Below are 16,820 nucleotides of genomic sequence, written 5' to 3'. Positions count from 1 at the left end.
CAATAATAAAATATTCTATTTAATAGACTGAAAAAATTCAGGCCAAATTTATATTACATGATAACTGAGTCATGTAGCACTAGTGATTTTCTTGGCCTCCTTAGGGTTCTAAGAGGAGTGCATTTAAAAACCTGACCAGTACGGAGGTGGTGAAAATTAACGTGACTGCTGATTTCAGAAAATGCCATTCTCAATTCCTCCTGTCATTCTTGGCTTTCCCACATTCCCACATTGCCACATCATTTTGCGCAGGCTATTGCTGTGTCAGCTGGCCGACTGCATTGAAATAAGTTTCGTTCTAGTCATTTATGCCCTTTTTTATAATCAACTATCAGTTAATGGGAATTTTTAGGTCTATGAGCACCTTTTACGTTATTTTTTTTTTTTTACATAACATGACATAAATGTTGAAATAAAAAATAAAAACATTCCCACAACACAGAATTGCAATAGTTCTGTATGTAGCTGTTGTTAATACAAGTATCTTTTGTAAGTAGTGAAATACAAGGAAATATTTATTAAGCAAATATTAGAAGTAATTATATGTGAATGATCAAGAAGTTCAATAGTAATAATTCTCAGTGGCATGAACATTTCTTTTTTCTTTTTACAAAACATTTCAGGAGACTGTAGAAATGTATGCTGACAATTCATGCTAAATCTCAACTGACTTGAACAGAAAATCTGCTGACTTCCTTAATCTTTCAGGTTTTAACAAATTAAACCAGGACTGAACATACTCTCCAAACCAGCCAATTTTCTGTCCTGTCTGATCAACTACATTATATTCTCATATATATATATATATATATATATATATATATATATATATATATATATATATATATATATGAACGCCTTTGTGAGACAAATACAGTGCAAATATCAAATTTACTGACAGCGCCCTCTGCTGGTAACCTATGGCATTAACAGTTCATTAACTTATCTTGATGTACTGAGCGTACACGACTACACTTTTTTGTTAGTGACCTTAGGATCAGTGTTCACTACAATATTTAAATATAAAAACCAATATGAAAAGTATTTATACTATATTTTTTTCAGATAACAGGATAGATGTTAACAATGCTCTCCAACTCTGCCTGTCTGGACTTCTTTCATGTCCTCTTTCTTCTCTCTCTCTGTCTTTCTCTGGAAAGCTTAAGAGTCCCTAAGAGTTGAAGTGACACAAATGCGTTTTTCTTTCGTTTGTCTCGTTTTTACTTAATATCTACAATGTTATGCCACTTTAATTGTTTAATTGAGGGGTCTTTGGGTTCCCCCTCTCTCTCGCACGCTTTCCGACTCTCTGCTGCTGCAGCTGGTTTGTTTACATCAGTTCAGTGTCTATGGCGCAAGGGCTTCTGGGCCATGTGTCTGCCATAGACGCAGTGCATTGTGGGGAGGTTGTGGTCCTCCAGCGGCTCGGTTCGGAATAATGTCTGCCTCGGAGGCAGCGGACGGTTCTTCCCCGGAGTTATGCCCGAGCTTCGCCGTTATCTGCTCGTTTCTGGAGCGGTATGGGGCTCTGCTGGACCTGCCGGAGGTGTCGTTCCCGGAGCTGGAGCGCAGTCTGCGGGAGAGCAGCGCGGGTGAGCCGCTCCTCCATTGTTGCTCTACAGCCGCTTTATATGCCTTTAAAGGGCCGTTAGTTATTCCACCTGCAGGTGTCGGTGTTTTTGTCGCCGTTTGTGTAGCTAAAGCGCCGTTTCTGGCGTTAATTTCGGCGTTTTGTCCAACGGAAGGTTTTATTCCGCTTTATTTACTCATCACAGCGCACAGAAACGCATTGCTGCTTTATTTGCGTTTAAATTCGGCCTTTTACTTATAGCAATAAGTTTTATTTGCATATAACTACACACATATTGAGAGGAAAGAAATAATCATGTTTATTCATAGTTAAATAATAATTTGGCGTGAATTGGTGCGATGTGAAAAGCGCGCATGCGCAGAACGTGTAAACTTCCTGCCCGCGCGCCGCTGAGAGGGAGAAATGACAATATGGGAATATTTTGATTGTCAGACTTTGGTGAAAGTTATCAGTAAGCCATTTTATTTGTGTCTGTGATGGTTTTACTGCATTATAAACGTGTTAGGTGTGTATACGCTGAACTGACGCATGAATTGAGCAGCGTGTTAAATCCTAGCATTCCCTTAAAAATATGTGAGGGAATATATATAACTATAAATTGTAGTACACTAATTTACATTATAGGACACTAATAAAAAAAAAATATATATATATATATATATATATATATATATATATATAATGTGTAAGTGTGTGTTTTGTTGATAGTACCAAATCCTAAATAAAAATCGTCACCCTTTACTAAATCTTTACTATGTTGATCCTTCATAGAGTTAATAATAAAAAAAAAAAAAAAGCTTTTTCTTTTTTTTTTTTGGAAAACTTGTCCCTTTAAATTACTGCAGTTTTGTTGTAGTAACAATACATGTACTAAAAGCTGGAACGATAGCAGCTATAGTACATTTGCTGTAGAGACAGATAAATTCTGCCATTTATTAACACATTTATATAAGTCCTTCAGTAAAGCATGTAGGGGACTATAGCAGTACCAGAAGAACAGCAATATGAAATGGCCAGTAATGCGTTTATCATTGTGCAGCTACTTTACATGCAAATGTAATGTTTTTGCATGAATAAATAACACAATATTGGTTACAAACCATTGCAATTTTCTCAGATTCTGGTGCCCTAAAAGAGTGGTTCTTAAAACCTAAAATGGAATTACTTTCACCAATCTGTAATTTTGCCAGACTGTTGTTTATCTTTTTTTATTTTTCTCTTATTTGTATTTTTTTTATATATATAAATGAACTAACCGTACCTACGTGTGAAGTTGGGCCAGACACTTAAATACACAGATGTGTTACTGAATGAGCAAATATTGTATTGAGTTAATAAGTCAATTAACAATTTAATGCATTTAAATGTCATTTTATGATGTGTGATTCATCTAATCCACCAACTGATTTACAGACTACTTGAGATTAATCAAAGACAACACTTTGTGAACTACTGAGCTAAAACTTTACAACTGTTATTGTGTTATGGCTATGTAAATTCTAATTCTGCTTCTAACTCGGTGTGCCTAGTACCAAAACTTCTTGTCGACCTGCACGTGAAGTTACTGAGGAAAATTGGCAAGTCCGTGTCTGCAGACAGATGGGAGAAGAATCTCATTAAGGTGAGTAAATCAGTGTTAATTAAGTATTTAGTGACTCCTCATATGCCGCACATTCTGCTTTTAACAATCACTTGAAACTGCTGTGATTTATGGATCATTTCATAATGAATATGTGAATAGCTATGAGCACAGTGAGCAAATTACAGTCAATATTAGTCTCACCAGTGTTTAATTTTTGATGGCTTTATTCTTATATAGATCTGTCAGGAGTTTAACACCACATGGGCATGGGAGCTGGAAAAGAAAGGTTATCGAGAGATGACAGTGGAGTGTAAGACTGGGATACTGAAGGTAAAATGGGAAAATCTTTAATGTCACACCACTGGAATAATTTGCACTAGAACTTAATATTAATTCGTTAAACCTGTTGTTGCATTATGTATTTCTTTTTTATCAGCCGAATGTAACTTGAAAATGCTTTGTTTTTCAAACAGTACTTGTGTGAATGCCAGTTTGATGACAATGTCAAGTTTAAAACCACTATCAATGAAGAGGATCCAGATAAAATGCGTCTTCAGCCCATCGGCAAAGACAAAGATGGCCTCATGTACTGGTTCCAGCTAGATCAAGACCATAATGTTAGGGTCTATGTGGAAGAACAGGATGATCTGGATGGGTCATCCTGGAAGTGTATAGTAAGGTAGGCATCAATTTCCAGTGGAATTAAATTCACTTTCTGGATTAAATGCATTTATCTTCTCTCCCTGTTAATCTGTCAGAAAAAAACAATAATCAATACATAGACATAACCGATACATCTTTTAAACAAAATTTTCTATTTCAGAAATAGAGATGACCTAGCTCAAATCCTTGGACTGTTGAAGACTCACATTGATCCAGCCCTTTTAGTAAAGAAGGATCAGGAGGAGGGCTCATCTAGTAACAGTCCAAACCCAGACAATGAAGAAAATAAGAAGAAAGAGGGAGCTGAAGGTATCTAAAAAGAAAAAGTAATATTTAGTATTGACTGAACACAGATTACTGATTTGTTTTGTATCTGTTTTGTATTTGTAAATCTGTATTTTTGACTTCTAGTGGAATTCAGAGATGAGAAGTCACAAAATGATTTATCCGCATCTGAAAATAAGGAAAACATCTTGGAGAAGGACAGTGCAAAGCAAGAAGATGCAGAGACCACAGATGCTTTGTTGGAAAAAGGCTTGAAGGTGAAGGAAGAGCTACAGAAACATTTGGAGACGGCAGATGGCACTGGTGTTATTACTGGATCGATCAAAGAAGAGCCACAAGATGAGGAGGAGAAAGCCAAGGACTTGTCAGCACCTTCACAAAATGCGGAACAGGCAGAGGACGCGAAAAGAAAAACTCTAGAAGAGACTCAGAGAGCTTTGAAAAATGACCATCAAGCTAAAATCCCCCTGAAAAAGCGGGAAATGAAACTAAGTGAAGACTTCGACAGCAACAGCATGGTCGTACGAAATGCTCCGGTGAAAGAATCACAGACATGTTTTGATGACAGCAGATCAAGTGCTGAAAAGATCAACGGCCATGTCCCTCACTTTACACCATCTGAGAGTGAAACGCAAAAAGGGTCAGAAAGTCTTCAAAAAGAAAGCACAGAAGAGAACATTTTCGAAAATCTCCCTCTTGTTTCAGATGAATCCAAAGAGGGAAAGGATGACCAGACGGTAGAGAAGATAGAAACAAATGAAAGCAGATCATGTGCTGAAGAGCAGATGGAGGTGGAGAAGCCGGAGGAATCCTGTGCTGTCATTGCAGAAGAGAACAAAGAAAAATCTGAAACTTCTCAATCTCACAAAAAGACCCCTGGAGAAGAAAAGCCCTCATCATTAAGTGAACAGTCAGAAAAGACACCTGGTTCTGAAGAAGTGACTGACAATAAAAAATCTCCCAATAGTAGCAATATGGATGCTACTGAAGTAAACGCATCAACACTGCCTGAAGAATCAATGAAAGATCTCCCAAACAAAGAGTCAACAAAAGATCTTGCAAGAGACGAGTCAGTGAAAATTCCTTCAAAAGATGAGCCAGCAAAAGATCAGTCCATGAAACATCTCTTAGAAGAAGAGACATCAGTTGAAAAGTCAACGAAAGACTTCTCGAAAGAAGCAATGAGAGATCTCCCAAACAGAGAATCAACAAAAGATTTTACAAGAGAAGGTTTGCTGAAAGATCTTCCAAAAGATGAGCCAGCAAAAGAAGAGTCGATTAAAGATCTTTTGAAAGGAGAGACATCAAAAGAAGAGTCAATAAGAAAACCCTCAAATGAACAATCCAAGAAAGGTCTCGCAGAAGAGGAGTCACAGAAAGTTCTCACAGAAGAAAGTCAGCAATCTCCCAAAGACTCCAATAAAGACCATGAAAAACCAGATCCAACTGCTTCCATGCCAATGGAAACTGAGCCATTCCAGCCATCTAAAACAGAGGAGTCCTCTTCCCATGAAGTAATCAAACCACATTCTGGCGCAGAAAAGTCAGAGAATGCTGAAGAAACCAAACCTGGTCACAGCTTAGAAGACACCACCACAGAAAAAGAACCAACTTCCTTTGTCTCAACTGAAACTGAAAAACAGTGTTTGTCTGAAGGAGACAAATTCTCAACCAATGGAGAAAGTGAGTCCATTGCCTCTAAACCTTCTGAAGATTCAGATGGCCCTCAAGTCAAAGCGCGAGAGCAGTCTGCCTCCCCTAAGTCAGCATCAAGTGATCTTGAAAAATCATCTGTTTCTGATTCAACGAATAAGCCGAGCACACCAAAAACCACAGAGAAAGAAGACGGCGAGGAAAAATGTGATACAGCTGAAACTGATAAAAATGAGAATTTGGAAACGTCAAAAGACAAGGATGAAAAGGGTGAAGCTGCAAACAGATCTGAAGAATTTGCAGTGAAAAAATCAGAGGACGTTAAAGCTACAGAACAACCCAATGAATCCAACAGTTCAGAGGAACCTTCCTCTGATAGAGACCACGAAAAGGAACCAGATTCAGAGGAAGGGAACAAAGAGATCAGTAAAGCTAATAAACTTCAGTCAGCTGTTGAGGAGGGATGTGATATAACAACAGCGAGTGAGAAGGAAACCGATGGTCCTGTAGATCAAAACACCACCTCAAGCCAACAATCTAAGCAAGAAAGAACTTCTGAAGAACGTGACACTTCTGGTGATGTTCAAGAAAAAAGCAACACTGCTGTGAAAAGCAGTAAAAGACCAGGGCGGCCTCCAAAGAAGGCTCAGGAGAGTCAGGATGAGGATAAAACAGGGGATGAACAAGAAGAAATGGGACGACAGGAAGGGATTCGCATGAAGCTCAAAATCCCAGCTCACAGGCGAAAGAGAGAACTTCAGAGAGAAGAGGTGAGGGGAGATTCAGAGTCTGAGGTGACTGATGGCAGGTGCTTGAGGAGATCTCCGAGAATCTGCAGACCCACCGCTAAAGTTGTAGAGATCCAGGACAGGAGGGCAGAGCGGAAGCAGGCCACTCCTGTGTCAGAGAAAGAAAAGGATGACAACGAAGACAAAGAGGATGAGGATTCTGTACAGAGGAAACCAAGGAAAGCTGAGCCAGATGGGCAAACAAAACCAAAGGTGTGTGTTTCTTTTTTTTACAATTAGAATACCTTTGCCATTTTCTGACGCTCATTTAAAGTTAACCTTTTAAAGCAGGATTAATAACAGTTAAATGTTTCTTTAGTAAATCTCAAAATAAATATCCACTTATCATACTGTACATTGCAATGTTGTCAGGACTAAATTAACTCGTAGCAATATAATTATTAATTTTAGTTTTTAGTGTTTAATTTCCATTTATTTAGGTAAAATTGTGTAGAATTAATATCTGCAATTTATTGGCCATAACATGAGGAAACATACCAGTAAAACAGTAACATTGTGATATATTTTTTTCCTGTGATGCAGAGCTGAATTTTCAGCAGCCATTACTCCAGTCTTCAGTGTCACATGATCCTTCAAAATCATTCATAAATGATGGTTAGGTGCTTAAGAAACATTTCTTATGATTACCAGTGTTGAAAACAGTTGTGCTGCTTAATATTTTGGTGGAAACCTAGATATTATTTTCAGGATTTTTGGTCTGTTGTAGCATCAAAAAATGTCTTTATTGTGATTTTGGTCAATTTAATGGATCCGTGCTGAATAAAAGTCTTCGTTCCTTTTAAAAATATTTTTTTTTTACTGACCCCAAACTTTTGAATGGTAGAGATTTATTTGATCATAGCTGCGGGTCATTCACAGTGTAACTCAATATTCAACAGGTGGGGAGACGTCGGAAACGACAACCATGGTCTCGCATGAGACGTAAAAAGAAAAGTTCTGACGATGATGATGATGAGGAGACCGAGAGTGAGGAAGAGGAGACAGAGGAGGATGACAGCGATGAAGATTTCAAGGTAGAGAAGACCAGGAAGAGAAGGAGAAACCGAAACCGAGAGAGGAACAGCTCTGACTCCTCTACCTCTTCATCAGAAGATGATCAACCTAATGATGACCCCTGCAAACACTGTGGCCTTCCCAACCATCCCGAGCTGGTGTGGCACACTTCTGCAAAATATCTTCATCATCTTACAGTTACAGTCAGAAGTGCTGCTTTTAACCTCTCATTTCTGTTCCCCAAGATACTCCTGTGTGATTCCTGTGACAGCGGCTACCACACCGCCTGTCTGCGGCCTCCGCTCATGATCATACCAGATGGGGAATGGTTCTGCCCCCCCTGCCAGCATGTGAGTCAATTCAGATTTCAAGAATCCCTTTACAGAAAAACACCATCCTGGCTATTCAAATGCTGATGCTCTATTTCTCTTCCAGAAGCAACTTTGCGACAGGCTCGAGGAGCAATTGCAGAATTTGGATGCAGTCCTTAAAAAGAAAGAACGTGCAGAACGGAGGTAAATTAAGAGATATTTAGACCAGCTCAAGTGAATTAGTTTGAACCAGTTGCAGAAAAGTTTATGAATTAAATCCTGTTAACCTCTATCAGTCTGTTAACAATTTACTGTGCCTTGGCATGATGACCAATATAAGAAATCATTGTTATTCTTCCCTCACAGGAAAGAGCGACTGATGTATGTTGGCATCAGTCTAGAAAACATCATCACACCCTCTGTAAGTGCCTACAGTGCTCATTGAAAGTAATGAATTTCTGATCGCGATTACAATTATGGATGCAACAATTATGTAATTGTTTAGTCCACTTATGTTATTCTGCATGCTTAAGATGCACTTATTTCTTTCTACATGTTATCTTAAAAAAAGAAGAGCACTTAAAAAATATAAAATGTAACTAATCTGCTGTCATAAAAATAACTTAAAGGGGGGGTGAAATGCTCGTTTTCACTCAATATCCTGTTAATCTTGAGTACCTATAGAGTAGTACTGCATCCTTCATAACTCCAAAAAGTCTATATTTTTATTATATTTATAAGAGAAAGATAGTCTGTACCGATTTTTCCCGGAAAAACACGAGCGCCTAGAGGCGTGACGTGTGGGCGGGGCTAAAGAATCACGAGCACCAGTAGGCTTTTGAGTTGAGAGCATGTGGAAGCTGTGACACAGATCCAGAGGCTGAAATTTAACAAGAGCAGCATCAGCAAAGGCGGTATGCTATGTGGTATGTACTGAAACTGTATATATTTGCTTAGCGGTTTTGGAAAATGACTAAGTTCCACTTTACGTCGTCTTTTTTTTTTTTTTTTTTAAGCTGTACATGTGGAAAGTGCAGTTTGATGACAACATCGCATGTTGTTTACTTGATGTGCTTATGCGCTGATAGCTAAATTAACAACACAGAGATATTTGAAGCAGTTTTACTCACCGCATGTGGTTCCAACACAAGATCGTGACCCTTTTTAGTTGGGACTGCATTATCCTTAAGAAATAAACGATGTGCAAATCCGAAATGCAGGGAACAAACAAAAACACTTGCACAACTCCGTTGATGCTCTGTAAAGATAAACTCTATACACTGGTCCCTTAATGCTGTTTCTCTTTTGGTAATCTGTGCAGGGTTGTCTTGCCCTGGCAACCAAAAACACACTTCTTATGTGACTTTTCACGACGCTCTCGCTCTGATCAGGCTGTGCTCAGCCTCTCAGTGCTCTGCTATACGGGAGCGCGCGCTCTTCCGGCAGAAGTGCCTTAGGACCCATATAAGGAAATTCTGCTCGATCTAACGTCACACAGAGCCATACTCGAAAAAAACTTTCCGAAACTTGTGACAAACCGGAAGAGGTTTTTTTGGAACAAAAATACTCCTTCAAACGTACAACTTAATTTTTGAAACTTTGTCCATGTTTAGCATGGGAATCCAACTCTTTAACAGTGTAAAAAACTCAGTATGCATGAAATAGCATTTCACCCCCCCTTTAAGCATTGGAATTATTATTATTTTTTATTTTTTTTAAGCCCAACTATTTTTAATTATGAAGAAATATTTGGAGTACTTTAAACTCTATAATACATAATCAGAATTTAAAATGCTGTTCAAAAGTTTGGTGTTAGTATAATTTTTGTTTTTGAAAGATTTTATATTTATTTGATAAAAAAATACAGTAAAACCACAATATCAAGAAGAAAAAAGATAATAAATGAAAATGTTTTCTATTTTAATATATTTAAAATGTAATTTATTCCTGTGATGTCTTCAGTGTCATAATATGCTGATTTGCTGCTCGAGAAACATTTCTTATTATCATCAATGAAAACAGTTGTGCTGCTTAATATTTTTGTGGAAGCTGAGAATTTTTTTCAGTACTCTTTGATGAAAAGAAGAAGAAAAAAAAAAAAGGCATTTATTTGACATCAGAAAACTTTACTGTCACTTTGATCAATTAAATGCATCCTTGCTGAATCAAAGTATTAATTTCTTATTAAAAAATCTTACCCAAAACTGAAGGTTGAAGTGGAGGAAGAAAAGGAGGAGCTGGTGAAAGAGAAGAAAGATGTAAAGAAGAGCAAAAGTTGGGGACGGAGATCAACCAGGGCCAAGAAAAACATAAGCTACAGGTATGTGAATCAACTTACTTACATAATCATTATTATCTAACGCCATTTACGCAGTTGTTAATTTTTATTGTTATATTTTTGGCAGATTTGATGAATTTGATGAAGCGATCGAAGAGGCAATCGAGGAAGACATTAAAGAGGCAGAGGGTGGAGGTAGGGGAGCATTTTCATACATCACACTAGTGTTGATATTAAAGCTTTAACATGGGAGATTAGACTGGCCAAATGTGTCAACACAGGAGCAGGCCGGGGTAAGGACATGGCGAACATCACAGGCCACAGAGAGAAGGACATCACCACCATCCTACAAGAGGATGGGAAGGAGAATGGGCGGCCGCGGCGAACCAGTGCAGCTCAGAAGAAGAAGCGACGGCGGCTCAACGATCTAGACAGCGACAGCACAGTGGACGAAGAAGAGAGCGAAGATGAGTTCCGTCTCAGTAACAGGTAATGTTAAACTGCTTTTAATTTAAGATAAGTACAGAATCCTGCCAATGAAATAACACTTACTCTGCTCTGATTGGTCAGTAGTTCAGAGGATGAGGAGTGTGTGGCCTCTGATAACGAGGCAGAGAGCGAAGCAGAAGTCCCTTCCTATGAGGACAGTGACTTTGGGAGTGAGGCTGACCGCCCGCGGAGGAGACAGCCGCCGCGCAGGAGACGCAAACCGAAAGGATACTCTGATGAGGAGGAGCTGGAAACTGACGAAGAGGAGGAAGAGGAGATAGGTGAGGCATTTATAAAAAATATATATATATTTTAAAATGAAAAATTATACTTAATATGCAACCCTGTTATGTATTCTGACAGTTTTTGATATTGTAGAATTTTTGTTAATGTTGTTTATTTTTGTTTGTTTAAAAATAAATAAAAAAAATTACAAATTAAGAGTTGTAGATAATTAAAAGTAAAAGCTGGGTTAATATTTGTGTTTGAACTGCTGAGGTAGACAAATAATGTTTTCTGAAGGTTAAAAAAATGTGGATTCCATTTTTTTGTTTTTAGACAATTTGTACCATGCTTGTTTGGGGTGTAACAATATACCAGTGCCACATTACGCACTGAAACATTCTTTTACAGTCGTGTTCTCATAATAATTTTTTTAAGCCTATATGACAGATTTGTTATGCAGAGGTTGCCCTTAATGGTACCTTCCTTTTCAAAGTGATTCAAGCAATTCAAAACCATTATGGGTGTACACAAGTGTCTCAGCAGGGGGCGGAGTAGGCCAAGAGAGTATCACAGAATTTCAGTTCAGTTTGAATATCATTTCACCACTGGTAATTATGGTTTGCTGTTTGTTTACTGATATATTTCCATGTTTGTTTATCTTGTTTTGTGTGTATATCATTGTGTGTGGGGGATTTGCATGCAGCAACGGAAGGCTCTAGTGAATTCAGTGACAGCGATCTGGACATCCGCTGTCGGCGGTCTTATCGGAGTCGTAAGCAAGAGGTGAATTACTGTGAAAGTTCAGATTCTGACGGCTCACAGGCCAGCACCAACAAAGACAAAAAGAAGAAACGAAGACGTCTTTCCAGCTCTGACAGTGAAGGTGCTGATCACATCGGAGGATATTCACTGCATAAGGCTTATTTTTGTTATATATGTGACCCTGGACCTCAAAACCAGTCTGAAGTGTCAATTTTTCGAAATTAAGATTTATATAATGAATAAATAAGCTTTCAATTGGTTTGTTAAGATAGGACAATATTTGGCAGAGATACAACTATTTGAAAATCAGGAATCTGAGGATGCAAAAAAAAAAATCCAAATACTAAGAAAATCACCTTTAAAGTTGTCCAAATTAATTCTTAGCGATGCATATTACTAATGAAAAATTTAGTTTTGATATATTTACAGTAGGAAATGTACAGAATATCTTCATGGAACATGGTCTTTACTAAAAAACTTTTTTTTTTTTTTTTTTAATCGTACAGTGTTTTTTAGCTATTGCTAAAAATTTTCCCCCAGCGATTTAGGGGTGGTTTTGTGGTCCAGGGTCACATATGACATTGACCTCTATAATATAATTATTATTATTTTATCATGATCTTATAACATATCGCTAGAATTACTAGTGATATACTGACACAAGTTTTTCAGTAGCTGGTAGTAATATATAGAAACCTGGATTTCTGATATGTACATAATATACACTACTGTTCAAAAGTTTAGGAGTCAGATTTATTTTTAATTTTTAAAAGAAATTATTACTTTTATTTCAGCAAGGATGCATTAAATGAATCTAATTTTACAGTAAAGACTTATTGCATGTTACAAAAGATTTTATTTCACGTAAATGCTGTTCTTTTGATGTTTCTGTTAATCAAAGAATTTAAAAAAAAATCACAAAAATATTAAACGGAAATTGAAACTGTTTTCAACATTGATAATAATTCAGAAATGTATCTTGAGAAGACTGGACTAATGCTGAAAATTCAGTTTTGCCATCACAGGAAGAAGAATTACATTTTAAAACATTATTATAGAAAACAGTGACTTTTGTTATAATTTGGTTTTACTATATTTACGTACTATATATTTTTTAAATCAAATTAATACAACCTTTGTGAACATAAGAAACTTTTAAAAATATAGGAAATCTCACTGACCCCAAATTATAGTATAATTATAGTATATAATACATATATTTTTATGTTTATATATACATCTGTATTAATATATGCTCAGTACTTATAAAAATACAAAATATGTTGTTGATGTATGGTTGATAAAGATTCAGTTTTAACTGTTAGTTTGATGAATGAAGCGTTACAAATGATTTTTTTGTCTTTTGCTCCTCCAGTCAGTTTCCAGTCAGCTGAATCTGATGAAGAGGACAGGAAACCCAAGAAGATAAGAGCTGACTCATCCGAGGAAGAATCCAGAAAACGTCGCAGACGCCTATCCCTTAAACGCCGGAGGGAGTCGGAGGATGACGATGATGACGACGATTCGGACGAATCGGAGGAAGAAGAGCGGCCCGTTCGGAAGCGTGTGAACCGCATCGACTCTGACGACAGCGAGAGTGAAGAGGAGGTGAAGAAGAGCCCGTCGGAGAAAGAGACCGAGGAGACCGTTGGCAAAGGGCCCAGTCCACTGGACTACAACTTAGTGGAGCTTCCTCCCACTAACGGACAGAGCCCGATGAAGAGTTTGGAGGGTCTCATACCACGACCTGGGGTGGGAGTGATATCTAAAAATGGCAACGCCCCATCAGCTGTATCCGTAGCGCCAAATGGTATGGAGATTGCAGCGCAGGACGAGGATGAGGACGACCTTTTGGGCGTCACAGACCTCGTAGACTATGTATGCAACAGTGAACAGTTATAACCTGCTATTCTTTTTCTTTTTTACATTTTATTCTTATTTTCCGACCCTCATCCTGTTTTCACCAGTCAGCATGGATCACGTCAACAGTCCCTGTTAATCGTGCCAGCAGAACCGATCAGGGACAAATCAGGTGGAACATTAATAATAGCTGTAAATATTTTACTGAGCAAAAGTATCAAGGGAAGGACAACCCAATCCTTCCAAGAGACACTCCCTGAGATATTCCTCCTGAAGTATCTTTGCGTTCGATAAGAGCGATCGCTCTCAAACACACCCTCTCTGGAAACAACCTCTAAAACCTCTTTTTACACTAATCACACAGCCATGCTCACACTCACATGTCTGACGTAGAGACATTTGTCGAGTTTACGTGTGTTTTGATCTCCACTGCTCTCAGTTGCACATTACAAAGAGAACCGGAAGTGGGTGGAGTCAGTACAAAGGGGGTGGAGTCTTCGTTTTAGTGACGTTCCAGACATCGCTAAATATCTTTATCCTTTGTTTCCTCTCCGAGGCCATTTTTAATCGTTCATCTTTTATAATCTAATTGGAGTGGAAGTTGAATTTCTACCGATTGGTTTCATAATGTCATTTGATGGCGAGAAAAAAAAAAGTTTTTATTAGGTGATGTCATTATAAGCTTTGTTTTGTTATACTATTTATTATAAAATTGTCATTTGTACCTGAAATTATCGCTTGGTTGTACAGTTGCTCACACCATTATAGCAAAAGAATCCTGGAAGTTTCTAAGAGATGTCTAATGATGGAAATTGCTCATATACTTACGCCAACATACTAATAAATTCTGTTGCTTTGGACTGTTTTAGCACCACATTTTGATTTGAATCCAAACACTATTTACTCTTTTCAATGCATCAAATGCCAAATCTTCCACTCGCGGATGATAAAATGCTGAGGACTCTCACCCACACCGATGCAAAGTTTGTTTTTCTGAGGGATTTCTTGAAGTTTAGTGCTGATCATCTCATTTTAATGCAGATATTCCATCTAATGGATTCTTCTTTGCCCATCGTGTCCAGCTTATTTCTGTTTCAGTGCACTATATTCATTTTCTTTATATGAATATAATTATTGTAATGTTTTCCTTTTGTTTTTAAGCATACTAATGATGTGTATGATTTGTTTTGTTCTTCATCAATTACAAAGCAATACATTTTTCTTACAAAACATGCAGGAAGAGAACCATCATCTCCTGGTTTTGTCTATTTTTTTAAAGACCGTAATTCATGTTGCTGCTGATATTCAAATGATTTCCAACCTTTTCCGAGAGCAGCGTGATGTGAGATGCCCCTCTGAGACGTAAGAACGCGTCTGAGAACTGTATAATCTTGCATTACCCTGGTGTGTATATCTGTAGTTTTCTGCTGTAACATATTAGAAGCATTTCTAAATCATTTAAAGTATACATAGCAGTCCTTTTATGATTGCAGCTGTTTATAATTTGTTTTTTAGGTACATTTGTACCACTCCAAAGTGGGCACGTCTGTCTTTTTTCATTAGTGCGTTTTCGATTTCAGTTTTGTCTTCTTTGAGAGTTTTCACTCTCTCTGTCTCATTTCCACTGATTGTTAAAACAGTTCTGAGAAATGTCTGTTCTCAGAGAAAAAGGCATTTGATATAAAGCCCAACAGACAGTTTTAATTGTTTCGATGTCAGCAATGATCGACAAAAGCGGTGTAAAAATGTCTTGTACATTAATGTTTATGCTTGGCATGCACATATATTCTAGTCTGATTTATTTTCTGTTGCAGCATTAGGGCATCAGATTTTGAAAATAAAACTTCCCAGAATCTTTTTTTTTTTTTTTTTTACAAATACAGTTTTAGACATGCTAAGACCAAGAGCATCATTAGATGCTAGACCACAATGCATTTCTCCTAAGGTGGTCTATTAACAGTATTGGGCCAATGTTTAATTCCCGTGTAATTTAAAAATCAAAGGTACAGACATCTATTTGAAACTGAGGCCCAGCCTCTAATGACACAGTATATCTGGTTAATTTTCTGGTTAATAATGAGAGATGCCAACAGCAGTGTTTGAAAATATTTGGCTGATGTAGTTTGACAGCAGATGGGCAGATGCAGTCTGGTTTTAGCTATTAGAGTCGTCCTTTGTGTTTGTCTGTTCCTCTTTTGGATGTTTTTGTTAACTGTATTGTAATTTCTTTCATATGATTTATTATCTTGTACATTTGTCATAATAAAAATGAAATGAAACCTGTGTAATCCTTTTATATGTGCAAAGATTCTTCTTGTGTTTATTTATGGCAATCGGCTTTTACGTTTTCTGTTTATTAGAGCTCATTGACAAATGGCATGCAAGTTATTGTGACTGATGCACTTTTGATGTTAATATTTTGGAAAAGGTTGTTTTGCAAATATGAAGCCATTTTGTAATATTTTCTCCTGGGATGTGTTTTTCCAGTTAATTGTAGATATCAACAGTAATAGGCAAGAGAAGAGAACACTGAACACAAGGTGGTGTTGAGCTAAGATGAAGCTGACAGTGCAGTTCTCAATGTGACCATATGGTGGCAACCAATTTGAGAATAGAAACCTATTCTAACGATGTACACTGCAATATTGCATTTTTCGTTTTGAAAACGTGTCTGGTTAATATTTATCTAATAATCATCCTCCCAACCTGTTCTGGCTGGTCTATAGCTGATTTTAGAGTGGTTTTATCTAGCCCAGAATCAACTTTTATAATGCGATCTGCTAACATAGAGACCAGCTGTGAAAGAGGATTTACTTGTTCGGATCTCATTACGGCCGAGTCTGAGCGGAATACTAATGCTGCTGCTCTCTGCATATTAACTGTCCTCACATATTCAAACTTTTAAGTTTGTATAGAAGAATGAGTGTTAGGGATGGAGAATAGAGCATGAGGGTCGTGTGATGAGAACCCTCTGAATTTGGCCCATTCAAAAAAAGCACACTTGTTTTGGTGAAATACTTAAGGCTTGACGATTACATGTAAATTCATGGGCCATTTTCTTATTGCTTTATGTGTCACGGTCTTTTCTATTGAAGATAGGCTAATAATTTTATTTTAAATATTTGTCAAGTAAATAAATCCAGAACTCACTTTTATGCAGTTAAACTGTCTTTTTATCATATAGGTTTGCCTGTAACCGCATCGGAATGCTAAAAAAAATACATTTTATTTTTTACCAACAAATGTCCGGTTTTTAAATATAAAAAAAGTTTGTTTTAGCAAATGTTACGAAAATGTGATGTAAGTTGCTTTGGATAAA

General features: G+C 37.3%; 1 protein-coding gene across 2 annotated transcripts; it reads left to right on the top strand.

The window, feature by feature from the left end:
- Positions 1–1,315: 1,315 nt before the first annotated feature.
- On the top strand, positions 1,316–15,784 carry LOC113054370 (remodeling and spacing factor 1-like). 2 transcript variants are annotated; one of them, XM_026219888.1, is made up of 16 exons: positions 1,316–1,592; positions 3,121–3,212; positions 3,411–3,503; positions 3,647–3,852; positions 3,997–4,145; positions 4,248–6,775; positions 7,462–7,734; positions 7,822–7,926; positions 8,012–8,091; positions 8,254–8,308; positions 10,098–10,207; positions 10,293–10,360; positions 10,447–10,654; positions 10,736–10,935; positions 11,583–11,762; positions 13,017–15,784. In XM_026219888.1, exons 1-16 carry the CDS (start codon positions 1,439–1,441, stop codon positions 13,541–13,543), a joined length of 5,028 nt encoding a protein of 1,675 aa, XP_026075673.1. In that variant the 5' UTR covers positions 1,316–1,438; the 3' UTR covers positions 13,544–15,784. The 2 variants fall into 2 exon arrangements, with proteins under 2 accessions (XP_026075673.1, XP_026075674.1); XM_026219889.1 differs by having other exon boundaries at positions 1,336–1,592; positions 10,739–10,935.
- Positions 15,785–16,820: the final 1,036 nt, after the last annotated feature.

The sequence above is a fragment of the Carassius auratus genome, chromosome 35 (assembly GCF_003368295.1).
Source record: "Carassius auratus strain Wakin chromosome 35, ASM336829v1, whole genome shotgun sequence".
Lineage (NCBI taxonomy): Eukaryota > Metazoa > Chordata > Actinopteri > Cypriniformes > Cyprinidae > Carassius > Carassius auratus.
This window is presented reverse-complemented; position numbering and strand designations above follow the sequence as displayed.